This window comes from Vitis vinifera, chromosome 18 (assembly GCF_030704535.1).
Source record: "Vitis vinifera cultivar Pinot Noir 40024 chromosome 18, ASM3070453v1".
NCBI lineage: Eukaryota > Viridiplantae > Streptophyta > Magnoliopsida > Vitales > Vitaceae > Vitis > Vitis vinifera.
The window spans coordinates 1,717,111-1,743,539 of record NC_081822.1 but is presented as its reverse complement, the minus strand read 5'-3'; the positions used below and the strand labels follow the sequence as shown (position 1 = coordinate 1,743,539).

The 26,429-nt window shown below is 33.6% G+C and overlaps 3 protein-coding genes, 1 long non-coding RNA gene and 1 pseudogene across 8 annotated transcripts; 4 read left to right on the top strand and 1 right to left on the bottom strand.

The window, feature by feature from the left end:
* The first annotated feature begins 3,833 nt into the window (after window positions 1-3,833).
* On the top strand, window positions 3,834-11,426 carry LOC100257413 (V-type proton ATPase subunit B 2). 3 transcript variants are annotated; one of them, XM_010665837.3, is made up of 15 exons: window positions 3,834-3,930; window positions 4,659-4,723; window positions 5,809-5,864; window positions 5,972-6,070; window positions 6,677-6,736; window positions 7,379-7,490; window positions 7,589-7,797; window positions 8,544-8,672; window positions 8,798-8,935; window positions 9,232-9,382; window positions 9,486-9,568; window positions 10,302-10,349; window positions 10,476-10,529; window positions 10,622-10,705; window positions 10,837-11,426. In XM_010665837.3, the coding sequence occupies exons 2-15, from the start codon at window positions 4,666-4,668 to the stop codon at window positions 11,020-11,022; spliced, it is 1,467 nt and encodes a 488-aa protein (XP_010664139.1). In that variant the 5' UTR covers window positions 3,834-3,930; window positions 4,659-4,665; the 3' UTR covers window positions 11,023-11,426. The 3 variants fall into 3 exon arrangements, with proteins under 3 accessions (XP_010664139.1, XP_010664140.1, XP_010664138.1); XM_010665838.3 differs by lacking the exon at window positions 3,834-3,930 and adding an exon at window positions 3,937-4,136; XM_010665836.3 differs by lacking the exon at window positions 3,834-3,930 and adding an exon at window positions 3,937-4,377.
* Window positions 10,836-11,705, bottom strand: LOC132253272 (uncharacterized). Its single transcript, XR_009465119.1, has 2 exons — window positions 11,624-11,705; window positions 10,836-11,552 (listed from the first exon to the last, which is right to left on the bottom strand). It is a non-coding gene; the product is annotated as an uncharacterized LOC132253272 (long non-coding RNA).
* LOC100260943 (calcium-dependent protein kinase 29) lies at window positions 11,550-19,203 on the top strand. The gene is made up of 8 exons (XM_002284714.5): window positions 11,550-13,788; window positions 16,150-16,287; window positions 16,692-16,844; window positions 17,150-17,265; window positions 18,201-18,368; window positions 18,510-18,637; window positions 18,766-18,865; window positions 18,968-19,203. The coding sequence occupies exons 1-8, from the start codon at window positions 13,098-13,100 to the stop codon at window positions 19,043-19,045; spliced, it is 1,572 nt and encodes a 523-aa protein (XP_002284750.2). The 5' UTR covers window positions 11,550-13,097; the 3' UTR covers window positions 19,046-19,203.
* Window positions 19,204-19,778: 575 nt separating this feature from the next.
* LOC104882456 (calcium-dependent protein kinase 29) lies at window positions 19,779-25,786 on the top strand. 3 transcript variants are annotated; one of them, XM_010665834.3, is made up of 3 exons: window positions 19,914-20,005; window positions 24,786-24,923; window positions 25,340-25,786. In XM_010665834.3, exons 1-3 carry the CDS (start codon window positions 19,975-19,977, stop codon window positions 25,432-25,434), a joined length of 264 nt encoding a protein of 87 aa, XP_010664136.1. In that variant the 5' UTR covers window positions 19,914-19,974; the 3' UTR covers window positions 25,435-25,786. The 3 variants fall into 3 exon arrangements, 2 of the variants coding, with proteins under 2 accessions (XP_059591004.1, XP_010664136.1); XM_059735021.1 differs by lacking the exon at window positions 25,340-25,786 and having other exon boundaries at window positions 19,779-20,005; window positions 24,786-25,210; XR_002028916.2 differs by lacking the exons at window positions 19,914-20,005; window positions 25,340-25,786 and adding an exon at window positions 22,262-24,497 and having other exon boundaries at window positions 24,786-25,210.
* Window positions 20,004-25,210, top strand: LOC132253271 (calcium-dependent protein kinase 29-like; annotated as a pseudogene).
* Window positions 25,787-26,429: the final 643 nt, after the last annotated feature.

The following is a 26,429-nucleotide window of genomic DNA, read 5'->3' as shown; positions in this document are numbered from 1 at the left end:
AAATTAAAATAAAAAATAATATTGATTTTCAATTATTTATAAATTTTTTTTTTATAAAACAATAAAAAATCCAAATTGTTAAAATAAAATTATTACTGTTGCATCAATAGCGGTGCAATAAAGACCAAAAAAGTTTATATGAAATGTCAATGGGTATTTTGGTCTTTTAATATCTTATATCATTTCCATCAATTATGTAAATTATATGGACTAAACTTTAATTTTTGGACCCAAAACACAATTATCCCTTTCTTTTCTTTAATCTATCGAATAAAAATGAGAAGAATGTCATGAAGTAGTTTCAGTTTTCTACTAAACAATAATAATAATAATATATTTCAAATTTAAAAAGAAAAAAGAAAAATGTAATATTATGAAGATTTAATAAATAAATTATTTAGAATGTGTTTGGTTCCGGTGGTAGAGAAAAAAAAATGGTAAAAAAAATATTTTTTTTTTTATATTTTGTTTTACTAAAAAAATATGAAATAGTTAAATATAGTTAAAATTATTAAAAAAATGTATATATTTTAAAATTATTTTATCTATATATAGAAGAGTAAATTTTATGAAAAAAAAAGTTTAAAATAATATATAAAAATAATTTATTGGTTTTAAATCTATTTTTTATTTTCTTTCTAATTTTTTTCCCTCACGTTTTTCTTCGATTTTTTTAGAACCAATTATAACCTAATATTTTTGTACAAAAGTATGAAAATATATATTAAATAATAAAGGTTAAGCAAATGGGATATATCATAAATTTTTAATATATGGAGGAGTATTTTAGAGAATATATATTTACTAAGAATTATTAAATATTATTTAAATATTGAAAGTATTTATCATTATGTACAAATTAAAGAATTAACCAAATAAAATTTCAGTAAATAAATTATTTAATTTTTTTTTTACAATAATAGAATAATATATTGAGTTTAGAGAAATATGGCAATAAAATAATAAGTCACAAATAAATTTTTTAAAATTAATTGTAAAAAGAATAATGATATATATTAAAGAATTTGGCTATGTTTGGTTTTTAAAATTTTGAGGGAAAGTACAAGGGAAATAAAATAGAGAAAAAAAGTGGGAATAAAGAAAAATGAAGGCAAAAAAAAAATAGATTCAAAGTTAATAAATTGCTTTTACGTATTTCTTTAAATTTATTTTACTTATTTTTCATCATAATATAAATATTATATAATTCTAAAATACATAAATTTTTAACTAATCTTAATTTTATTTATTTACTTTTTTTGTATTTTTCACCGTGAAACCAAATACAAGAAAATCATTTTCTTTAACATTTTTTTTTTATTTTCTTAGTACTTTTCAAAACCAAACATAGCCTAAAGAAAAATGGAAAAAGAAAACTAATTGAACAAGACATATCAGAAATTTTCAATGCATGAAACAATATTTTAGATAAGAAAAATCCCATAATAACTGTAATTCTTTCCATTTTTTAAAGTAGTATAGAATATAATTGATGTAGTGATGTTTATCAAATGGGGAATCACGGCCTGATGGCATGGGATTGGACTAAACACAGCCCAAACCCAGTATGTCATACGCTTTTGGGCTGCTTAGAAGCCCAAATAAAACAAAGGTTAATTTTGGAATTAAAATATTTGACCTAACATTTTTTCCATCCTACCAGAATTCTGTCTGATGCATATAATTGTCATTTCCTTCCAGCCTAAGCAAGTTTTTTCGTTCCTTGAAATAAAAAAGGATTCGTTAGCAATTATTTTCCGTTAAGTCAAGGTGAATTTGTATGAATTAGGCTACACTCATCCAATTGATGGGTTAGTAATTAGTGCACGATTAACAATTCTTGTTTTTTTTTTTATCACTATTTTTATTTGAATTTAATATGTATTTTCAATTATTTTGATTAAAATTGGTATTGTATATTATCTAAATTTCATTTTTAGTTAGTATAATTTTGCAATTATTCAAATTTTGGATAAATTTAATTCTACCAGACAACACGCGTCCCCTGAAATCTCATATTTGGACCACTATTTAAAAAAGAATTCGGAAAAAGGGCCCGGCAAGACAAAGGAAGGAAATGCCAAACGATTTGATGAACCCATGGGAGCCACGTGAATGATGGATCACTCGCTAATGCCAAGCTATCACAATCGCAAAAGCTTTAGTGGAGCTTCTCGGAAGTTTCCTTCTGTCACGTGTTTGGTCCACGTCCATATTTCTAAATGATTTTTCAGTGTACACGAAAAGGGAAGTTGGTTTTCATGCCTTTTTTTAATTTGTTATAAAATTAGATTTTATTGTATAAGCTGAGAAGATAAAAATGTAAAGAGAAGTAAAAAAATATGACTATCGATTATCACTCAATATTTGTTTTTTTCAATTAATAATGTTGGCTGTCCTAATCATATCTTTTATATTGCCCTCCTATTTTGGATCCGAGTTTCCACTTCCTTACTGAGTCAAAACGTAATCTTTCCTTCAAAACTGAAAAAATATTTGCTTTTTTTTTTCCTCTTCTGTTTGGATATTTTTCTGCTGAACCAGCTATATATTTATAAGTATGAATAGGCCCACTAATATAAGATCAACTCTTTCTAAAATTTATTAATAATACCAACAAAAGAGAACCACAAACATTAACGTATGTGTTATGGTGGATTTAAAAAATGTTTTTAGTTTAAAACATAAAAAATGAGATATTTGACAAATTTTAGGAAATATCTTTAAAAAAATATTTATATTAAAAATCATTAACAGAGTTTTATGAAAAATAACTTGATAAACAACTTTTCTAAATACATTTTACTTTTATTAAAAACATTTTATGTAGAAATATTATCAAACATATTTTTAAGAGTTTGTTTGATGATGATTCTAAAAAACACTTTTAATATCTTTAATATTTGAAATTTTTTATTATTCAAATGTTAGAAAACATTTTTAGTTTTTTTAACACTTGAATTTTTTTTTTAAATATTAAAAATATTAGAAACATTTTTCAAAATCACTGTTCAATGCACTCTTAGAATCCGTTTGATAGTAATATAAAAATCATTTATAACATTTCTAACATTTTAATTTTTTTTATCATTTCAATGTTAAAAATATTATAAATACTTCCTAAAATTACTGTCAAATGCATTAAAATGCGTTTGAGAGTGATTTTATAAAGTGTTTCTAAAATTTATAACACTTAAATGATAAAAAAATTTGAAGTATTATAAATATTAAAAACGTTTCCTAAAATCACTATCAAATAGAATCTTACAATGCATTTTACGGTATTTTTACTCAACGGTGTTTTTACTCAAAAGTGTTGTTAGTGGTGTGTTTTTTTTATAAGTATTTTTAGATGACTATAAAAATTGTGGATTTATTTATTTACCTTTTTATAAATTATTTTTAAAATTTAATAATTTTTAAATTCTTAATTTTTTTTAAGACAAACATAAATGAATTCTTGCATTTGGTATAAAATTATTACTATTAAAAAAAATTAAGACTAGATTTTTTATTTTTAAAAGTAATAAATAAAAATTTGTCCGGGTATTGTTTGAATACATTTTTTATTTTAAAAATAGAAAATCATATATAATAGGTAAGAAAACTATCCCAACATATTTTTAATGCATCTTTGGGACATAATTTTTAATTTAATTTTTTTTACATTGAAATTCTTATTTAAAATATAAGAATTTTTATATAAAAATTTGTATATATGTAGTGTATTTTTTTTAAAACTTTAAGGAGTTTCATAAATTTGAATTTTTTTAAGAATATTAAATAACTATTAAATAAGAATTACACTTTATAGTTTTTAAATTAATTGTGAACGGTAAGAAGCGGATAGAAGTGCAACGGATAGAATTGTAATTTTCTTCAATTTCACATTTGGCGTCCGCTGTACGCTCGTTCATCTCTCTTTGTCTGGTACGCTGCTCAGAAGATCTTAGCCTCCATTTTTCATATCCCTCCATCTTCATTTATTGTTTTAACGTTTTGTGTATAATTCTACAATAACTTCTCTTGGGGTCTTCTTCCACTCCTTTTTCCTCTACTCAATCGATCAATCTAATTGAATTCAAAACCCCGCCTTTGGATCGAGAAATCTTTCGTAAGAAGCTTGAAGTCATTTGGTGGATTTTCTACTAAATTTTTGATGTGCTTTACGAATGTTTTCCTTCTATTTTCCTTTTTCTTTTTCTTTGTCTTCATGCTCCGTTTGGTTTCCGAGAAAGTGTAGGAAAGGAAACAGAAAAGAAAGGAATAAAACTCGGAATCTTGGAACTTTGGTTCCGCCCTAGACCTGTGGGGAGATTCCGAGTTTCGTTTACTTTCCATGTGTTATCGGGAATTCGAAAGATCGGAAGAAAAGAGGTGTCTCTTTATTCTTTCTGTTGTAGAATTTTACGATCGTTATAAAAACAACGAAGCTCTGAAAATGATCTGTTGCGATTCTCAAGTAAATGGAGCAAAATTCATTTAGAGGAACTCACTTTTCATTAGACAAAAAATTCAGATTATTTTGCTGTAGTCTTATTGTATATATTGACAATGAGCAATTGCTTGTTATTTGTTGATGTTGTTTTTATTTTATTTTATTTTTAATAATTTTAATTTTGATTTTTACCTTTTATTTTAATTTTATGTTTACTCAGTTTGAACATGGGAGAGGCACAAAACATGCCAGATATGGAGGAAGGATCTCTACTCGTTGGAATGGGTGAGTACTCTGTTCTAAGTGTTTTCGTGAATTTTGAGTTGGATCTTTTATGTGCTGATGATTTGAAGTTGAATTTAAATTTTTTAGATTAAAATCAACTCAAAAATTTCTCAATACCAGCAAGATTTCAAATTCCACATATTTGGTATACCAAATCAAATCCTATTGATCAACCAATCGCAGGCTTGGACTTGGATTTATTATGTCAGATAGTTTGTGGTTCATGTACATGTACTCTTTCACCATTTAGTAGGAGAGTGTAGTAGTGTTAGGGTCTAGAAGAGTTCAACAGGTATTCTAATTGGTTTCTTCCTACTATGGCTTCTCATACATCTAATCAAATGTTCAAAATCTTAAATAGAGATTGTGAATGTGGAAAGGTTAATTAGCAGTCCCCACTGATATTAGAGAAATTGAATGATAGTTTCCCTTTGATCTGTTGGATTATTAGGAAATCTCTGGACAGAAAAGAACATGGAATTTTGAATGGTTATGTTAGTTTTCAAAGAAGAAAAATTTACCTCATTTAAGCCAACTAGTTGGTATTATGCACAGTTGAATGCAGTTTCTTTCTTTCTTTCTTTTTTCTTTTTCCTTCTTTCTTGGGAGTTTCAAATAATGGAATATCTAAAAATTTTAATTTGTTTGTTTTTTTACTTCATCCCGTCAACCAAGTAGGAAATTGAGTTAAATATATGTTGGATTAATAAAGGATCTTGAAAAGAAAGTAAGTCAAAGTATTGATTCTAGTGAAATAAAACGTTGAAAATGCATCATAGATTGCTTTATTTTTTAACCTTTTCTTCTGCATTGTATTTATAGTCAGGTTAGTGAATCACCTTTTATGATTATATATGCACCATAATTCAAGAAGGGCAATGAAATATATCTTCTCTCCTTTTTGCTATCAAGAAAAAGAAAAAAAAAAAAAAGAAAAAGAAAAATAATTTCTCCTTTCATTTTGATCAGGGTTTTTATCATTTATCTAATTGTGTTTAGTAATCGGGACTTCAAACATCACTCACAATTTTGCTGCTTAAAACGAAACTTTAGTAAATACTGATCAGGAGCATTTAAAATTGCAGAGTATAGAACTGTTTCTGGTGTAGCAGGGCCACTCGTTATTCTTGAGAAAGTCAAGGTAGATTTGCTTTTTTGTCATTTCTTCTTTCTTCTAATACAAAGTTTTTATTGGAGTATAGTGACACCTACACACTGAGATGATACTATAACTCTTAAACTGTTCAGGGTCCAAAATATCAGGAGATTGTCAATATTCGCCTTGGAGATGGCACAACGCGACGTGGTCAAGTCTTAGAAGTTGATGGGGAGAAAGCTGTTGTGCAGGTTTTTACCCTTTTACTGACACATGTTTGTGGTGTCTATATAGAGCTTGTTTTCCAATGCATCCTTTATTCTTGTTTTTTGACATTTCTAAAGCTTGTGCATGTACTTTTCTGATATTGAGTGATTCAATCATGGTCTCTAGGTGACTTATCAATTTAAGGCTCTTATATGTGAAATTTCTTTCTGGTTCCTTTCATGACTTGACCTTTTATGATGATATTTTTGGCTTCTCTACCTTTAATTTTTCTCTACAGTCTTCTCTAGGTCTCCAATCCTGGTTATCTTTTTTTTTTTGTGGAAAATAAGAATTAACAATTTATGAAGCATCTTAACTTACAATTCATAAATCTTTTTGTATAGGTCATTTTGGCCTTGTTCTAGATTGTAATCTATCCCCTTTTTTGCTTGCACAATTCCAGGGGGATGGCTCTGTTTGGAGAAATGGGTTTCTCTAATTACAGGCCTCAACCACCCCTCATTACCTCCTTCCCTTTTTAGCAAGTGAGCTGCTACCTTTTAAGTTTTAATCTTTAGATGGTATATAGTTAATAGTATATAATTTCTCTCTTATTTTAGCTTGATCATTTTCTGTTTTAATTTCCCCAGGTTTTTGAAGGCACTTCTGGAATTGACAACAAATACACAACCGTGCAATTTACTGGGGAGGTATAAAGCCTTTTCTTTCTTTTAGTGTTTTGCAATTTGTGTGGAATATTCTGCTTGGTCCTTAAACCGGATACAGAGCTGGATAAGTGAAACTTGCATATGGTCACAATTAAAGAATGAAATAACTGTTAAACCGGTACAGCCAAACTGCTGAATTGATACATGAATTGTTGATACACTTGGATTCATGGCCACAAGCAACATCGATGATTAAGAATGTATCATTGTGTTTTAGACAGTCAAGTGTTAATCCTTGTGGACAAGAAAACCTTTCTCATCATTTTTCTTGTTTCATTTTAATATATTTTTACTTATGAAGTGTGGTTATTGCTGCAGAGGCCTTTTGTAGTAGAATCTCCCTGTTAGCTTTAGTGCCTGATGAAAATAGTAGTCCCAAAGTTGTTCTATGTTTACCTTTCAAAAGCAAAGGACAAATGACCTTCATATTTTAAATTTGTTTGGCTCAATTTTTCTTCTTAGAGATTTTTCCTGGTACACATGCAAAATAATATGCATACATTCATTCATTGATATGCATCTCTCTCTCTCTACAAGAGCCTTTCTCTTTACTTTTAACCTCCTCAGTTTGTCTGAATATTTTGGCAATGAAATGTTTGTCTGGTTGAATATTTTGTTGTGCAGGTTTTGAAAACACCTGTATCACTGGATATGCTTGGCCGCATTTTTAATGGTTCTGGAAAACCCATTGATAATGGCCCCCCAATTCTGCCAGAGGCTTACCTAGATATTTCTGGTCAGTAATGCTAGGAAGATAATGATTTATTACCAAAAGCTAGGGAAAAGATTTTATGTTATCTGGATATATAATAAACTCTTCCTTGTCTTTCATAGGAAGTTCTATCAACCCCAGTGAGAGAACCTATCCTGAAGAGATGATACAAACAGGGATTTCTACTATTGATGTCATGAACTCCATTGCTCGAGGTCAAAAGATCCCTCTTTTTTCTGCTGCTGGTCTTCCTCATAATGAAATAGCTGCACAAATCTGTCGTCAGGCTGGTCTTGTAAAGCGGTTGGAAAAATCTGGAAATCTCCTAGAGGTACTAGTTTTTGCATATTTTACTTTCTGGAATTCATTGCATTTGGCAATGTAAAAGTAATAAGATGTCTCTTTGGAATTGAATTGTTATTGATAAGAAGTAACATACTAATTAAGTGTCCATTTGGAATATTTGGGTACACTTTATTATTTTTTGTTTTTAAAATTAGAAACTTCTATATAAAAATATAACATCTTATAAAAAAAAAGTATTGATTTACCGTATATCTGTTAAATTACTTAAATTTTTTTTTTTTCATTCTTTAATTTTTTTAAACAGTTTTTAAAATCATTACTTTTTTAATGTAAAACCTATAAGAATTCTTGTATCTTATATAAAAGTTACTACTATTTTTTTATTTTGGAGATAGAAAACAGGAAGTGTATCCAAACGCACGCTAAGTTTTCAGTTTCTGTATAGTGAAGTGACAACCATTCATAACCTATCCAAATGCCTCCATGCCAACGCAAGATTGTCTCTTGGTTGAATGCTCTTCCATGGGATATTATGTTTAAGAAATTATGTGATTAGATTGCAAATTCAATCATGTGAATTACAAAATCTAATGTGAGCTCAAAAGAATTCAATGGCATTTTCTATATGATTTCTCTCTCTTTGCTCTATTAAAGTTCACTTTGTTAGTGCACCGTTCATTTCTGTCCTACCCTTTGTCCACTTCTGTTTTATATTTTTCTTTTATCTGATTAAAATATGTAATTCTCATATTATTTGCCTTGAGTTTATAGGATGAGGTAGAGGACAATTTCGCCATCGTCTTTGCTGCTATGGGAGTAAACATGGAAACAGCACAATTTTTTAAGCGTGATTTTGAGGAAAATGGATCCATGGAGAGAGTGACCCTTTTCCTAAACTTGGTATCAATTAATAATTTAATCTCTTATCCTAATTATGTTGTTTAGGATGATCTCTCTCATTTCATTTAGGTGGAAGGGTGTTTTTTTTCTTTTAATATTTGTAATGATGTGGCTCTTTTGCACAGGCCAATGATCCCACCATAGAACGCATTATCACTCCTCGAATTGCTCTCACAACTGCAGAATATTTGGCTTATGAGTGTGGGAAGCATGTTCTAGTTATATTAACAGATATGAGTTCTTATGCAGATGCTCTTCGTGAGGTAATAAATTCTCTGCTATTGAATTTTCAGGGTCTATAGCATAGTTCTTATTATTACCGTACTTTACTAATATAACAAACAGATAGTCGTTAGTTTGATAGATTTTATTTAACTTTGTGACTCTGACTACCGTATGTAACAGTAATACCTTAAGAAGTTTTTAAACGTCACTCTTTTCATAAACTTAAATTTTAGTCTTCATAGGTTTTAAAATCATACGGATAATCGAATTTCTATTGCACCATTCCCACACTTACTTTCACCTACTTGACTGGAAATGTCTGTTTTGACTGCAGGTATCTGCAGCCCGGGAGGAAGTACCTGGAAGGCGTGGGTATCCTGGGTATATGTATACTGATCTTGCAACAATTTATGAGCGTGCTGGACGTATAGAAGGGCGAAAAGGCTCCATCACACAAATTCCTATTTTAACCATGCCTAATGATGGTAATGTTAGCATTTTCAGGATGTCTGGCTATTCTTCCCTGCACATCAGTTCTTGTAATAGTGAACAGACATTACCTGAAACCAATTATTTTTTGTCCACCAGATATTACGCATCCAACTCCAGATCTTACTGGTTATATTACTGAGGGCCAGATATACATTGATAGGCAACTCCACAACCGGCAGGTGAGTTGAAACCAAACTCTTTCTTCATGTTAAAATACATATTTGTCATCTCTCATGGCATATGCACTTTTCTCCTGACTACGTGGAGTTTGCTAGTTTTATGTCTATGTAATGTACCACTTTTTCCCAAATCCTGACTTCTAATATTTTACTAGAATTGACATTCTGTACCTGGTAAAAAATAGATGCACCTCCCCTTCCTTGCCGCATAATTGTGTCGTCAAGTTTTCTATGATAGATGTTGATGGAGCATGAAAGCTAGATGGTAAAATATGACTTGTGATCTGATCCCTAATAGCTGCCTATGAGCTTTGTTGGTGGTGTCCTTGATGTTTGTGTGCCCTTTATGCGGAAGATGCATGGAGATTCGTCCTTTTTATGGTCAAGTTAGAATAATTTTTGTTCCATTGACTGATCAAATCAGAGTTATACCAGCTATTATATGAACAATATGGAGTTATCCTTAAAGCATGAACATTTCATAATCCCAAAATGATAACTAAAGCAATATATTTACAAAGGGGTAAAGCAATATACTTCAGTTAGTTGATTGGTATCTAATGTTTCCAAAGATGTTGCAGAAACTGGCTTCTCTCTGTGGTTTGGAGCATTTCTAATGCAGGCTTCTGTGCAATAGATTTAAATCCTTGAGTTTTTGTGAATCTCTATGAGGTTTAACTTTGTTACAAGGGAGGGGTATGTTTAGTGATTGTCCTTTTTGTTTGTGGAACAGATATACCCACCTATTAATGTTCTTCCATCACTCTCTCGACTAATGAAGGTAAGACTTTTGCAGTGGAGCTGCCCCCTTACACATAGAGAGTACCTAGTTGCTGATTGGAAAGGTGCATGGTTTTAACTTTCAAGGAGTTAAAAGTAATCTTTATTATTGGTGATGGATTTGCAGAGTGCCATTGGTGAGGGAATGACTCGTCGAGACCATGCTGATGTGTCCAACCAGGTAAGATTCAGAAGGCTTAAGTGTGTTTTTAATTTTCTCCATTATATTGCTTTAAGGCCTCCTAACCGACCCTGTTGATTTTTCACCTTCAGCTATATGCGAATTATGCTATTGGAAAGGATGTCCAGGCAATGAAAGCTGTGGTCGGAGAGGAAGCACTCTCTTCTGAGGATCTGGTATCTCTCTTTCTCTCTCCTCCTTTCTGTAGAAACTATGTGTTTGTTTTTTCACATCTTTCTCTAGCAATAATTTCTCATAGATTAAAATCACAAAGTATTAACCTGGGGTTGGGTTGTCTAAAATTCAGCTTTATCTGGAGTTCCTAGACAAATTCGAGAGGAAATTTGTGGCTCAAGGGGCTTATGATACCCGCAACATCTTCCAGTCACTAGATTTGGCGTGGACATTACTCCGCATCTTCCCCCGTGAGCTTCTCCACCGTATACCTGCAAAGACACTGGACCAGTACTACAGTCGTGATGCAGCAAACTGATAAAAAAGGCAAGCCTCTGTATGCCCTCTTCTCATCTCAAATTCAGCATGAGTTGCCCAGTCAATACTTTGCCTGGGCCGCGGGACTCTCATCTCAAGTGTAGTAAGTCTAGCCGTTTGTTGAGTTATTAAAGTTATGAAAATTCTTTGATCCATCTAGCTTTTGTGTGAACTGTATGTTCTTGTCATTTCCCGAGTTGGTTATGCTTCAAAACTGGCTTCGGCAGCTGAACTTGAAGTGTTGGAAACAGAGGGATTTTTAATATCAGCCCGTCTCAGCCCATGCAGTGTTTAAACTATGGTGGTTATTTATTATTAGTTTTGTAATCCATGGAAGAGTCATTTCATGTTTAAAGATTAAAGACGAGTTTTATGAAGCTAATAAAAAATAAAATTTTTATCCTACATGAACCTGTAAGATTATTTTTAATCTTCAGAACAAATCATTCAGAAGTTGAGAGTTTGTTTCCATTCTCTCAGTTACTTCCCAATTGCTTGTATGTTCTAATCATCCCAAATTCATCCCAGAAGCTTCAAATTCTCAGTCCATATCACGTGGAGTCCACCCATGCTACGAGTCTGGGACTAACCTGGCACGGTACTTTCTATTTTGTTTTATTTCTTTCCTTTTATTTATAATATAAACCAACTTTGGCCATTTTTTTCTTCTTCTGATACTTTGGTTCCTTTTTATTATACTCAAGTCTCATTGTTTTATACTTTTTTTTTTTGTTGAGATTTAAACTTACATCTCAACAGTTGGCATTAAAAGTTCAATGAGATAGTGAATTGGTATATAGAATTCTTTTTAGAAGATATGATAATGTGGGAGAGAGAGGCACAGTGAAATCAACTTATATGGTGGTGGTGTAATTGTATAAAGATTAAATTGTACTTATCAAAATATTTAGCTCAACTTTAAAATGTGGGAGGTTGCTTTTGCAATTTCAAGGGAATTTTGTCCCTTTTAATCGGTTCGCCTTTCCCTATAGGTTGTAACCTTTTCTTTGTTAGACTCTTGTAATGATGGATATGAGAAGGGTCCCCCTCTCCCTTGTCAAAGCTTTTAGTTATCCGTGAATCAGAACTCCTTTTGCTTGTGGGCTGGTAGCTCGAAAGCGAGTTTTTAGTTTTTGATCGTCAAGAAATAAAGGTGTGATTAATCCCTTTTATTAAAGTATTTTGCAAATAAAAATTGTTATTGTATGAGTTTTTGAACTTGAATAGCATTTTTCAGGACTATATCAAGTAATCTTATCTAATTTGGATCAAATTTGAATGATGATTAAAAATAAAATATGTCGAATGTGATTAAATATGAAAAATATAATAAGATAAATTAAACCCTAATTAGCTAATATTGAAACTTTTAAATGGGAGATTAAAAGAAAAATAATTAGACATGCATTAATTTGGGTGTTGAGTTTCCGATGGAAAGAGTGAATAAATATTCTTTGGTTTATATAGGGTTTTACATGCATTGATTTCGAGGGAGTCAGTTCCCAAAACAAAAAAAGAGGAAAAAAAGAAGAAAAAATCATTTTCCTAAAATAAATACAACTTAAAAATGCTTTTACTTTTCCAATTAAAGACCGACCAATCAGCTTATTCTTTTTTCCCAAGCAGACCCTTCTTTTTTCGGTTGAACCATCACATTTAAATGCCCAAATTATCCCTCTAAGATCCCACACTTCCCATCCCAAAACACTGATAAATGTTATCGGGCAGTGGGCTTGTAGGAATTTCACAAAGCCCCTGCCATAAAATCAAACAAAACGGTCACATGAAACTTTACAGTTTGCACAACTTGGCTGGATATACGAGTCTTGAACCGATCCCTGTCTCTCTCTGGCTCTCTCTGGCGAAGCGTACATGAACAAAAAGGGGAGAAGAGAATCAAGAGATACTGAGGACAATCCAAAGAAGCAAAGAAAAGCACCAGAAAAAGCAGCTGAAGCAACCAAAAGCTTCGAAGCAACAGCTTCATCGGACTCTTAAAAGCAAAACCCAAAACCCAAACCCATCATCCAAGACCGCCTCTGTAGGCTGGAACGCTCAAACCAAAAGTCTCTCGAAATGGGTTTCTGCTTCTCCAGACCTCGTGATATCCCAATCTCTTCTTCTTCCTCCTCTGATGGTGATTTTACTAATCATCACTACCAACCCATACCCATTTCTTCCTCCAAAGAGTCATTGGACATCCCACCTCCTCTTTCAATGTCTGTGCCTAAACCACCCACATCTTCACAAATTGGAACCGTTCTAGGCAGACCATTATGTGAAATAACCTCGATTTATGATATTGGTAAAGAACTGGGGAGGGGTCAGTTTGGGATCACCTATCTCTGTACTGAGAAGTCCACTGGTTTGAAGTACGCTTGTAAGTCAATATCCAAGCGGAAGCTTAAGAGTGGGAAGGATATTGAGGATGTTAAGAGGGAGATTTTGATTCTAGAGCACCTCACTGGACAACCCAATATAGTAGAGTTCAAGGGTGCTTATGAGGACAAGCAGAATCTGCATTTAGTGATGGAGTTGTGTTCTGGGGGTGAGCTTTTTGATCGGATTACAGCGAAAGGTAGTTATTCCGAGCGAGAAGCGGCAGATATCTGTAGACAGATTGTGACCGTGGTTCATGTTTGTCATTTTATGGGAGTGATGCATAGGGACTTGAAGCCTGAGAATTTCTTGATGGTGAGCCGGGAGGAGAATTCCCCGTTGAAAGCCACAGATTTTGGGCTCTCTGTCTTCATAGAGGACAATGAAGGTCAGTTGTGTTTTCAAGCTTCTTTATTTTGTATGAACTAGTTTTCTATTTGGATCATTGAATTTATCTTACCACTATTGTACTATTGAATTTTGCTGGAGCATTTTGTCTAAATTTGAACAGTGTTTGAATTCTTTTCCACTTATACATCATTGCCTTGTAGCAAACTTTCTTGTTTTGGATTAACTTTGAATGAGTTCATTGAATGGACTTGGTTTTGTGTTTTTTGGCTGGCTGATGACCAAATTAATGCCAAAAAGAAAAAGAAAAGAGTACTCAGAATCTTAATTACAAGCCCACTAGACCAGAATAAATTCTACTGTTATTACTTGTGTGAATTTTGAGAACCCAATAAGGGTAGCTCGGATCAGGGACAGTGAAGAATGACACCCATGAGGATAATCCAAATAGAAAACCAAAGAAATGAAGATAGTGAACTGTAGGAGCCTGCGGTATAGAAATAGATATGAAACCCTTCAACCTAATCCCTATGATGGGACCTAAAGGCTGTTCTCCTTCTCATGCCTTAATACAAATCCGCTGCTTTCAGGAAATATCAAGAACAGATTTAAAAACCTCACCAATCCCAGTTCCTTATTCAATTCATGACCTAGAAAGGAGGACCAGCTTGGGGTTGCTCATGTTTGTATTGGGAAGCTGACTGGGTTGAAGTATGCATATAAAGTCTGTTGCAGCCATGAACTCTTTTATTGTATTAAAGCTGAAGGGAGATGTTAAGAAAGGAAAGCAGCCCCAATATATAGGAATTATGAATATGGTTCATGTGTGTCATTTCATGAGGGTGATGCATTGGAATTCTTCTTCTGAACTTGTGCATTTATGGTTCTGCTAGTGGTATCTTCCATCTTTGTTCGCTCTCTATTTATGCATTTATGGTATTGCTTTGGTTTCTTCCGTCTCTGTTTGCTCTCTATCAAATCCTGCAATTTTACTGATTTCTTTGCTGTACCAGAAATCTCATGTCTTCTTATTCTTCTTCTTTTTTTGAAATTCTGCAATCTTACTGATTTCTCTGCTGCACCTGAAATCTCACATGGATTATGAAGAGAGACATATATGCCAAACATTAACAACTCTAGCTCTTACTGATTTCTTTGCAGTGCCAGAAATCTCAATTCTTCTTCTTCTTCCTTCTTCTTCTTTTGAAATTATTCAATTTTACTGATTCCTTCGCCCGACCAGAAATCTCACATGGATCATGAAGACTGAAGAGAGACATACATGCCAAAAATTAACAATTCTAGCTCTTACAGGAATTTCTCCAGAGACCCCATGAGTCAGAATGGCCAATTTGAATAAGAAGGGAGAAACCAACCTAGTCTATCATTCTTTTGTGGTACATAAAAGTGACTTGCCATGTCATGTCTTGCCTATTTGACACCCATGAAACATATCATACTATTATGCTGACTATGGAAACACCCTCATATTCCATTATATTCAGTTCTTCAAGCCATAACATTGCAATATGTTATTACTTTCACCATACTGATGCCTTTATCATGCCAACAAATTGGCAGTCGAAATTGTTGTATTCCTTGTTCATATGATGAAGATATTGGTGAGCACCATGTATAATGGCTAGGGTGCTTATATCTCATGAAAATCAGTTACTAGGAACTAGGTAGATTGTACAAAATCTCCTGAACAATCCTGACAATTGGCTCAGTAACCCAAAGTGGATCTGTTGTTTAAAGAGGGTGCGATGACTAATTGCCAGCTGCTTGATGAGCCAGCTCCTTAATCGTGGGTATACAAGAAACTCACTCTGCAAAACTGAGAGGGATTTACATCTGTGGAGCGTCACTAAGATTGGGAAGAGAATGCTTTACAGTGTTCTGTCTTATTCACCAAGGTGGCATTACCAAGCATTTCTTGTTTATTTCCCAAGAATGCTTTACAGTGTTCTGTCTTATTCACCAAGGTGGCATTACCAAGCATTTCTTGTTTATTCAGCTAGCTTTTCTGACTTTCTCCCTGGCAGTCTAATTCTAATTGTGAGAGCTCTTGGCTACATTTTTTTTGGAAAGGTAAGGTGAGCATTTTTGTCCTGCTACTACGTAGCATCCACCAAAGAAAAGATGTTTGCCTTCTCTATCAGTCATTCACTGAATTAATGAAATCTCATGTCTTAAAGAAAAAAAAATGAGAGAGAGAGAGTATCCATGACATTAGATCCACCTAAGGTATTGTAGTATGAGCAAGTGGTTTCTTGCTTGTACATTTACATAGTCTCTATTTTGGTAATTAGCGCATTTGAACCTTACATGTTTATGTCAGCTTAATAAATCATGCTCCTCATTTTGTTGTCCTGAACTTAATGCATAAATGTTTTTCCAGTGTACAAGGATGTTGTTGGAAGTGCATACTATGTGGCTCCAGAGGTGCTGCGACGGAGCTATGGGAAAGAAATTGATGTCTGGAGTGCTGGAGTCATTTTATATATTCTTCTAAGTGGGGTGCCTCCATTTTGGGGTGGTAAGTGAATTTCGTTTGTGCTTTAGGTGGCATCCCTATGAGAAATTCATGATTTCTCATGTGGAAAATCTATAAATTATGGGTCAAGGTGACAGTCTATCACCAAAGTCAATTAATTGAGAACTTGCAAATAGTCAATTAATTACCGTCATGTGCCTTTGCTGGTTCAACTGCCAGTTGATCACAGCATGAGCATCATTTTGTGGATGCTGTTTCTTCCATTTCACAAAGAAGCAGAGGTGTTATAGAAGTTTTGTATTTTAACCTTTTCAATGAGTTGAGTGATTATTTGTAATTAGGTGGTCCAAGTTCTGTTAGCTCTAAAACTAATCTCTTGCAGTCTCTGAAAAAATGTTTTTCATGCATGTGAATTCTAACCTGTAGATACACAAATTTCAATGCAGAGAATGAAAAAAGTATATTTGATGCGGTATTACAAGGCTACGTTGATTTTGACAGTGCACCATGGCCTTCTATATCTAGTTCTGCAAAGGATCTAATAAAAAAAATGTTAATGAAGGACCCTAAAAGACGGATCACTGCTTCTGATGCCCTCAGTAAGTATACAGTTATTTGTCAAAAATTCAGTAGGATTACCTTTTCTGATCAATGTCTCTTCCATGGTTACTTATTGGACATGACGTATTTCAGTTTGGTGTCAACTGGAGGGAATTTTTCAGGCAATATATGATTAGTGTGACTTGTGCCTGTGGCTTATCCAAGAAGAGTTTAGAGTACATTGTGTTGTGGGATTGAGTAAAAAAAGATATTCAGCTTCATTTTTTATTTAGAACAATATTTTATGTTCGGCTCACTAGTTGATGAACTAGCAATGTAACTGGCATTATGATAAATGAACCAGATCATCCATGGCTCAGAGAAGATGGTGAGGCGTCAGACAAACCTATTGATAGTGCTGTTCTAGTTAGGATGAAGCAATTCAGAGCAATGAACAAGTTGAAGAAACTTGCATTAAAGGTATAGTTCAAAACTTCTTGATATTTTTTTACAAATGTGTCCTAAACATGTTTGACTATCAAAACTACTCACCTTTTGCATTTTTTTGCTGTCCCATGAAGATGTTATTGTCTTTTTTTCTTCATACAATATTTGGAGGTAAAAAAAAAATTGATTATTAGAATGGAGTCATAAAAAGTCCAATTAATCATCACCCATAAGCTATAGTGAATCTCCACAAATCTCTCAAGTAATCTCATACGTGATGTTTATTGTACTAATTTCAAATACTTCAGAAAACTAATGGGTTGATACTAAGGCTATGTTTGGTAACTGTTTTTGAAAAACATTTTTTATAGAACAAATGTCTACTTTGAAACTTGAAATATTTTTAAGCTATTTTTTATATTTTTAAATATGTTTTAAAATTAACTTTTATATATAGTGTTTTATTTTTAATCAATCTCTATGTTCGTAAAATTATTTTTTAAAACAACCCTCATAAAACAATTAAAAACAACTAATTTTTTTTTTCTTAAAACACCCTAGTACTATTTAAAAAAAATGAAAATTGTTTTTTATTGTCTGAGTGTCAAACATAGTTTCCTATTTTTTGTTCTGGAGAACAAAAAACTATTTTCGAAAATAGTTACCAAACATGCCCTAAATTTCATGAACAAACACAACGCAACAGTTCCACTTTCATGATACATTTCACATCCTTGGTAAATTATTGATGAGTGTTTCTGGCTTAATGAAATTTTTGTTATGGCCTGTTGATTGTTATGGTTGGTTCCATGCCTTTTGTCTTTGGTAGATTGTCCTAAAAGGATACCAAAAGGGGAGATCTACCATGTTAATAAAACTTAAACTGATACTACTTCCTCTTTTATTGTCAACTTCATTTAGTTTCTGTTATTGTTTTCCCTGTAACTTTTATTTTGGATTGCCTGAAGGTAATTGCAGAAAACCTATCAGAAGAAGACATCAAAGGGTTGAAACAAATGTTTAACAACATGGACACTGATAGAAGTGGCACAATCACATTCGAAGAACTCAAAACTGGATTGTCTAGGCTGGGGTCCAAGCTTTCTGAGTTAGAAATAAAGCAGCTGATGGATGCTGTAAGTAATAGAATTCATGTCACTAGCATTGCTGTCGGTTCGATTATACAAGGAAAAGTGATTTATAAATCTCATTACTTCTTCCAGAGACAACCCACCCTTAAAAGCAGTTGCTAACTAGTCTATATTTTCTCTTGCCAGGTTGATGTTGATCAGAATGGGACTCTTGATTATACTGAATTCATTACTGCCACTATGCAGCGGCACCGACTAGAGAAAGAAGAGAACTTGTTCAAAGCTTTCCAGTTTTTTGACAAGGATGGTAGTGGGTGAGTAACAATGCTTCATTCTTATCCAAAATTCTAAGTATCAGATCGGTAATTAGTTCACTGAGAATACCTCTTAAACCTCTGATTTGTCTGGTTCGGCTTTTTGTTTGTTCTTATTTTTTGTCCAGGTTTATAACAAGAGAGGAGCTGAAGCAAGCCATGACCCAGTATGGAATGGGGGATGAAGCGACTATAGATGAAGTCATCGATGATGTGGATACTGATAAAGTAAGTTTAATCTTCTGTTGGATCCCAACTATCTTCTATGAGTTATTCTTTGTCTTTCACTGATCCTCAAAGATGAATCATAACTGGGTTTTTATCATATAGGATGGGAGAATTAATTATGAGGAGTTTGTGGCCATGATGAAAAAGGGACCACAAGATACCGAGTTGAAGCAGAGATAAGTTTAATTGCTTGGAAGTTGTATTTCATGGCAAAATAAGGAGCAGAAAGCTTTTATTTGGCTTTTCTAATTAATAAACTGCTCCAGAGCTTCCCTGCGGCTGTTCATATAAATTGCAGTAATCAAATTGTGGCAAATTGCAGTGATCAGATTGTGGTATATGTTTCTTGTTGCAAAAGCACACTTCACAGCTTGAGAAACCACCACCTTCTAAAAGGGAAAACAAACATTTTTGTTGCTATCCCAGAATCAAAGCATTCCGAATTTCCCGGAAATTTTGAGGAAAAAAAAATTATTTTAAAAGAAATGAAATATAATTAAAATATATTAAATATATATGTATTTATAAATTATTTAATATTTTGAACAGAGTTTTTAAATATATATTTGTTTTCTTAGTTTCATTTTCAACAATCTTTAAGATCATTGTAAAGGAACGGTGGGAAAATAAAAACATGAAAGCACCCTTCGGCCTTCGATCACCGGAAGAAGCAAACGGCAAAGGTGCAAGCAAAGGGGAACCAAATATCTAAAACGATGTCGTTTTAGGAGGGATTTCAAATCTACTTTTCAAAAGAACGCGTTTTGGTGGCCGTTGGACAGGGCGCCGGAATAGACCCTTCTGATTGTTGTTAATCACAAAATTACCCCTGCCGGACAAAAACAAACCACAAAAGGATGATCTCCTCAGTCCTCACTTTCAAAATTATTCCGTTTCTCACACTTCGCACTCCATGCTCCTCTCCCTCGAAACCCTAAATCGAGCTCTAGGGTTTTCAGAATATGCAGAGCTTGTTCTAGTTCTACCGACAAACATCATGACGCTCTCAAGGGACGGAGAGCCAATTTCGCCGGAGTTGGATTGGAGGAGACCGTCGTCGGTCTCGATTCCTAATCAGGAAAGCATTCGGTGGGGTCTTCTAATCGGTAATGGCCGGATTACTGACAAGATCGGCTTCAGGTTGGTGGAATCGTTTCGATTTATTTGGTTCCTATGAGAGATCGAGAAGGTCGCCGAATGTAGGTAGCAATGATGATTGATTTTTCGTTGTGAAGGGGCTTTGCATATAAAATTATGAATGCCGCATGGAAAAGCAAAGTGGAGATAAATTGGAATCTTGCATTTTGCTCGGTTCCCTTTAAGAGAAAATAAGAGGGGGAAAATTTTTCGAAGTTTCTTTTCCTCAGTTGTCTCCACAACCAAATAGAGGTTTTGTTGAAGTATTTCATTATTTTTCAAAAGGGAGAAGGGAAGAAAAAACTAAAAAGCACCTTAACTCAACTAGAGCTTTATCTAGCTATTTTGCATAGACGAGACAAAATTTTCAGTTTTTGAAAAGCAAAACAGACGAATAATAAAGCAAAAACTTCATTTTCTTTTGCTCTGCGTTCCTTTTCTTAGTTATCCTGGCAAATAAACAGAAATGTAGGATTTAGATAGTTTTTGATATTGGTTTGAGATGTAACATTGAATGCATCACTTTGTGACCTAGATGATCTCCATTTATTAAAGCTTAGTGGACTTAGATGGTGTATTTTAAAAAAAATAATGATTTGTTTTAAGGCTTCCTTATAAGTCAAGTAGAGTCTGGAATCATATTGAAATCTCCAGTTTATAGTTGCTAAGCTAAACAACAGAGGTTTCTTGTTGATAACAGCTCTGTATTTCTTTTTCAAAATTGGTGAAAAAGGCTTTGAACTTTTTGAGGTGCCCTTTTCCAGGGAATAGGCTGGAAACACCGGCTTCATCTAGTTGACCGAACTTTTTTTTTTCTTGATTCCATTTTTCACAGAAACAAGTGGAGTGTTAAATTCTGCATTGAATTTCTGACCTATAATTTCTGCCTGTTGACTTTGTGAGATATAAGCCTGTAATATGTTTTTCTGGTTCATAAGTTTGTGCCGTCTTTCTCAGCATTATAACTAAGCTAGGTGGATGGGGACTAGTGCATAACCAATTAATTATATACTCTGAGCTGGTTTCCCACATTGTTAGAGCAGGGGATAAGGATTTCATGATATCGAGTCATGGCTAATTTGAAGTGAGGAAGAAGATGTGATGAATGGGAAGTGAAGAAAGTGGGGGAGGAGGGGAAGGGGAAGAAGAGTTTAGGTCCTTGGGTAGCTGAGTGAAGGAAGAAGATAAGGGCATTATAGTAGTTCACTTGCCTTTTTTCTTTGTAAAAAAGAAAAGAACTAGGGGGTTTGAATGGATAAAGGTGGGATTCACTGTTCACATAGAACCCCCTAAAATCAAACAAAATGGTCACATGAAATTATACAATTGCCTTAGGTATGAGTTGTGAACTAACCCAAGTCTGTACATGAGCAAAAAGTGTGAAAAATATACCAATGTCAATCCAAGGAAGCAAAGAAAAGCACCAGAAAAAAGGTAGCAGAAGCAATCAAAAACTTCAAAGTAACAGCTTCATTAAGCTCTTAAAAACAAACCCATACCCATTACCCACCCAAAAATCCTGTGACTATCAAAACTCCTCAAATGGGTTTCAGCTTCTCCAAACCATGTGCCGCTCCAATCTCTTCATCCTCTTCTGATGAGGATGATTGTGTTCCCCATCACCACCAAGCAATGCCAATAAGTTCCTCCAAAGAATCCTTAGACATCCCACCTCCTCCTTCAAGGTCTTTGCCTAACCCACCTCATCTTTACATATTGGACCCATTCTAGGCAAGCCATTATGTGACATAACCTCAATTTATGGTCTTGACAAAGAACTTGGGAGGGATCAGTTTGGGATCACCTATCTCTGCGCTGAGAAGTCCACTGGTTTGAAATACACTAGTAAATATATCCATGCAAAAGCTTCAGAGTGAGAAGAATATTGAGGACATTAAAAGGGAGACTTCGATACTAGAGCACCTTGCAGAACAGCCCAATATAATAGAATTCAAGGGTGCTTATGAGGACAAGCAGAATCTGCATTTGGTGAATGAGTTGTGTTCTGGGGGTGAGCTTTTTGATCAAATTACAGCCAAAGGATCCAGAGTGAGAAGCAGCAAATATCTGCAGGCAGATTGTGAATGTGGTTCATGTGTGTCATTTTATAGGAGTGATGCATAGGAACTTGAAGCCTGAGAATTTCTTAATGGTGAGTCAAGGTGAAAATTCACTGTTGAAAGCCACGGATTTTGAACTCTCTGTCTTCATCGATCTTTCTCATGTTTTGGACTCTCTGTCTTCATAGATGAAGCTGAAGGTTAGTTGTTATTTTGAGCTTCTTTGTTTTGTGTTAATTTAGCTTTTTGTTTGAATCATTGAATTTATCTTTACATGTTATAAAAGTATGATGGACTTATGTACCATTGAATTTTGCTAGGGCATGTTGGCTAAATTTGAAAAATGTTTGAATTCTGTTCAACTTATATAGCATTGCTTTATAACAAAATTTTCTTTTTTCCCATGAACTTTGAATCAGTTTATTGTTTGGACTCTGTTTTGAGATTTTTGGCCACCTGATGACCAAATTAATGCCACAAAGAGAGAAAGAGAGAGAGAGAACAAGAACTTGGTATCTTGGTTACAATCCTATTAGACCAGTATAAATTCTAATCTTATCGGCTGGTATGAATTTTGAGTACCTGCCTATCTGATCATGGAAAATGTGCATATGGAATTGGAAGAATTTACAATGACGATAGCTTTGTATCAGGGGAAGGTGAAAAATGATACCCAGGACAATCTTAAGAGGAAAACCAAAGTATTGGTAGAAATGAAACATAGAAACCTTCCATATGCTCTGAAATAAATGCAAACCCATCAGCCAAACATTTGCAAAAGAACACCTGAACCTGTTGAAGCCAATCTCCACAGTGGGACCATCATTAAGCAAATCTCATGAAATGCTGGCTTCTCAGACCTTTATACTCATCATCCTCACGATTTTCAAGAGATATTAAAGAACAGGGTAACAAACTCCACCAAGCCCAGTTCAGTATTCTGGAATTCCCTGTTCAATTTTGGTAACATAACTTCAATTTATGACCTAGAGTTACGATAAAGGAGAGGTCAGCTTGTGGAAACTTATCTTTGTACTTTGAAGCTGACTGGGTTGAACCATGTGTATAGGTCTAAGGGTAAGCAAAAGTGTGAGAATCAAGAGGAAATTGAAATAATATGAAGGTATTTTTTATCCTCAAGCAACTAACAGAACAGCAGAATATTGGAATTTAAGGCTGCTTATGTGTCCTGGAAAAATCAACCTTTTGGTGATGGGAGCTCTATTCCAGCGGTGATCTTTCTTATAACTTATCAGATTAAAACAAAAGAGAGATGTTTGGAGAGGGAAGCAACCCCAATATGTTGGTAGATCATGAATGTGGTGGTTGTGTCATTTCATGGGGGATGCATATGAATTTTGGTTCTTCTTTCTTTTTTGTTTTGGTTTTTTATTTTTTTCCTTTTAATTTGGGCATTTATCGTACTTTTTGTTGTATTTGCCATCTTTTTTTCACTCTATCAAATTCTGCAATTTTTACTGATTTCTTTACTGTCCCAGAGATGTTGCATAAATTATGAAGAGAAACATTCATGCCAACTGTTAATAATCGTAGCTCTTAAAAGAATTTCTCTGGAGGCCCAAGTGCACATAGCCAAGTCAAAGATTCTTTTATGGTTGGCAAAACCATAAAAGTGACACTTTGTCATGTCTTGCCCATTGGGTGCCCATGAAACATTATACTGTTTTGGTGACCATGGAGACACCCTCATATTCCACTAAATGCCTTGCTTCAGACCATACCATATAATATATTGTATTACTTTTTCCATCTTGATACACTTATCATGCCATCAGATTGTCTGTAGTAATTGCTTCAAAGCCATCCTGACATTGCTTGGTCTTAATGACAAAGATTTTGGTAACTACCACGTATATATGGGCAAAAGGATGCTTATATCTCATGAAAATCAGTTAACGTGGACTAGGTAGATCATACAAGATCTCCTAAACATCCAAACAATTGGCCAAGTAACCCAAAATGGATATGTTGTTTGAAGAGTGTGTAATGGCTAATGGCCTGCTGCTTGGTGAGCCAGATCCTTTGCTGTGGGTATACAAGAAACTCACTCTCCAAAGCTGAAAGAGATTACAGCAATGAAATGCCCCCAAGGTTGGGAACAAAAGCTTGTGAATATTAGTCTCAATTGTTGTTTTAGAGTGGTATGTCTCCTCCCAAAGGCGGGACATTGCAAAGCAGGTGATCACTGTCTTGTCTATCATCCTAGCTTTTCTCCATGATAGTCAAATTCTAATTGTAAGAGCTCTTGGCTATGTTTTCTTTTTCTTTTCAAAGGAAAAATTAGCTTTCTTGTCCTGCTAACAGGAGTCAAGTATATTGAGTTTCTTAAGCAGGTGAGTGAAGTTTTTATACAACATCCATCACCATCCTTGGGTGATTTTGTTTGCTGAGGCCAGCACAAATTTATGATCCTTGTAAGTTGCATCCACTGAAGAAAACATGTTTTCCTTCTCTGTTAGTCCTTCACTAAATTAAGGAGATCTCGAGTCTTAAAATAGAAAAAAAAAATTGAGAGAGAGAAAATATCCATGATATTGGGTCCACCTAATGTGTTGTAGTATGAGTAAGTTGTTTCTTGCCTGTGCATTAATATAATCTTTATTTTGTTATTGTCATGTTTGAACTTTGCATGTCGATGTCAGGTTAATAAAATATGCTCCTCATTATTGTCTGTTTCCTGAACTTAATGCTTGATTTTCCAGTGTACAGGGATGTTGTTGGAAGTGCAAATTATGTGGCTCCAGAGGTGTTGCGGCGGAACAATGGAAAAGAGATTGATGTCTGGAGTGCTGGAGTCATTTTATATGTTCTTCTAAGTGGGACACCTCCATTTTGGGGTGGTAAGTGAAATTCGTTCCATGGAGAAATTCGTAATTTCCATTGTGAAAAATCTAAAAATTATGGGTCATGTGGATCTTGGGACAGTCTATCAACAAAAGTGGTACCCCATTGAGAACTGGCAAATAGTCTTTTAATTACCATTCTGTACTTTTTTTCTGGTTCAACTCTTCTACGGTTTGCACAACTGCCAGCCAGTTGATCACAGCATGAGACATCATTTTGTGGGTGTTGTTTCTTCCATTTCACTAAGAAGCTGAAGTGTTAGTTCGCTTTTTTAATTTTTCAACGAGTTGAGTTATTATTTGTTATTAGGTGGTCTAAATTCTGTTAGCTCTAAAACTAATATCTTGCAGTCTTTGAAAAAAGTTATCATGCACATGAGTTTTGACCTGAAGATCAGCAAATCTCAATGCAGAGATGAAAAAAGTATATTTGATGCAATATTGCAAGGCTACATTGACTTTGAAAGTGCACCATGGCCTTCTACATCTGCTTCTGCAAAGGATCTAATCAAAAGAATGTTAATGAAGGACCCCAAAAAACGGATCACTGCTTGTGCAAAGAATGTTAATCTAATCAAAAGTTCGATCATCTATTGCATCCCAACCATCGTCTGCAAATTCTTTGTTTTCTTTCACTAGTCCTCAAAGGGTTTGTTGTATAGGATGGAAGAATTAGTTATGAAGAGTTCGTGGCTATGATGAAAAAGGGTACTTAAGATTGCCTAGTGGCTGCTATGAAGAGTTCAATTGATTAGTATATCTGTTGCAGGCAAACGATGTGCTTGTTCCTAATGTTAAGTGAACTGCTTCATTTCAGTTGTTATATGATTGCAATAATCAGAATGTAGGTTTTGTGTGCATGTATGTCATTTGGCAAAATTTGCCTTTCCATCTTTCTTTCTTTTTTTCTTGTGTAAAAGTACGCTTCAGATCCTACGAATGGCGAGTAGTTGTGGTGCCACACGGAATCAAAACACCCGCAAAGAATCAAAACCGGGGTTTTGTACTTTGTTCGATAGAAGAAATATCGGAGGGAAAATTTAAGAAAATAATATAATTATTCAAGTTGTTAATCTTATATAATATATCTATAATATAATTTGTAATATTTGATAATAAATTTAAAATATATATCACTTGAAAATACATTTTATACAAAAAAAATAAAAATAAAAATTAATTTAGATGAATTTAATGATATAAAATAATGATTCTATATATATGATTTTTAAAATATTTATAATTTTATATATTTAATTAATATAAAAAATATTAATAGAGACTCATTCAAAAATTATAATAATAATAATAATTTTTATATTTTCAACACTTGATTAAATCAAATTTGGATATAAGATAATTAAAATTAAATTATTTATCAAATTTAATTTTAATTTTTTTTTTTTTTTTTAAATGAGATAGAAAGTAAAGTATATATATATATATATATATATTTGTTAGCATGTAATTGAATAGAGAGCCACGATCCTGATGGCGACGGCC

Excerpts from the sequence above, each read along its gene's own strand:
- LOC100257413 (XM_010665836.3), top strand. The coding sequence starts at position 4,340 with ATGTGTTATCGGGAATTCGAAAGATCGGAAGAAAAGAG. Across the intron at positions 8,936-9,231 it reads ATGCAGATGCTCTTCGTGAG|GTATCTGCAGCCCGGGAGGA; the intron begins GTAATAAATTCT and ends TTTTGACTGCAG. Across the intron at positions 10,350-10,475 it reads CACTCTCTCGACTAATGAAG|AGTGCCATTGGTGAGGGAAT; the intron begins GTAAGACTTTTG and ends ATGGATTTGCAG.
- LOC104882456 (XM_059735021.1), top strand. The coding sequence starts at position 19,779 with ATGCTCCTCTCCCTCGAAACCCTAAATCGAGCTCTAGGGTTTTCAGAA. Across the intron at positions 20,006-24,785 it reads ACTGACAAGATCGGCTTCAG|TGTACAGGGATGTTGTTGGA; the intron begins GTTGGTGGAATC and ends TTGATTTTCCAG.
- LOC100260943 (XM_002284714.5), top strand. The coding sequence starts at position 13,098 with ATGGGTTTCTGCTTCTCCAGACCTCGTGATATCCCAATCTCTTCTTCT. Across the intron at positions 13,789-16,149 it reads CTTCATAGAGGACAATGAAG|TGTACAAGGATGTTGTTGGA; the intron begins GTCAGTTGTGTT and ends ATGTTTTTCCAG. Across the intron at positions 18,369-18,509 it reads TAAAGCAGCTGATGGATGCT|GTTGATGTTGATCAGAATGG; the intron begins GTAAGTAATAGA and ends TTCTCTTGCCAG.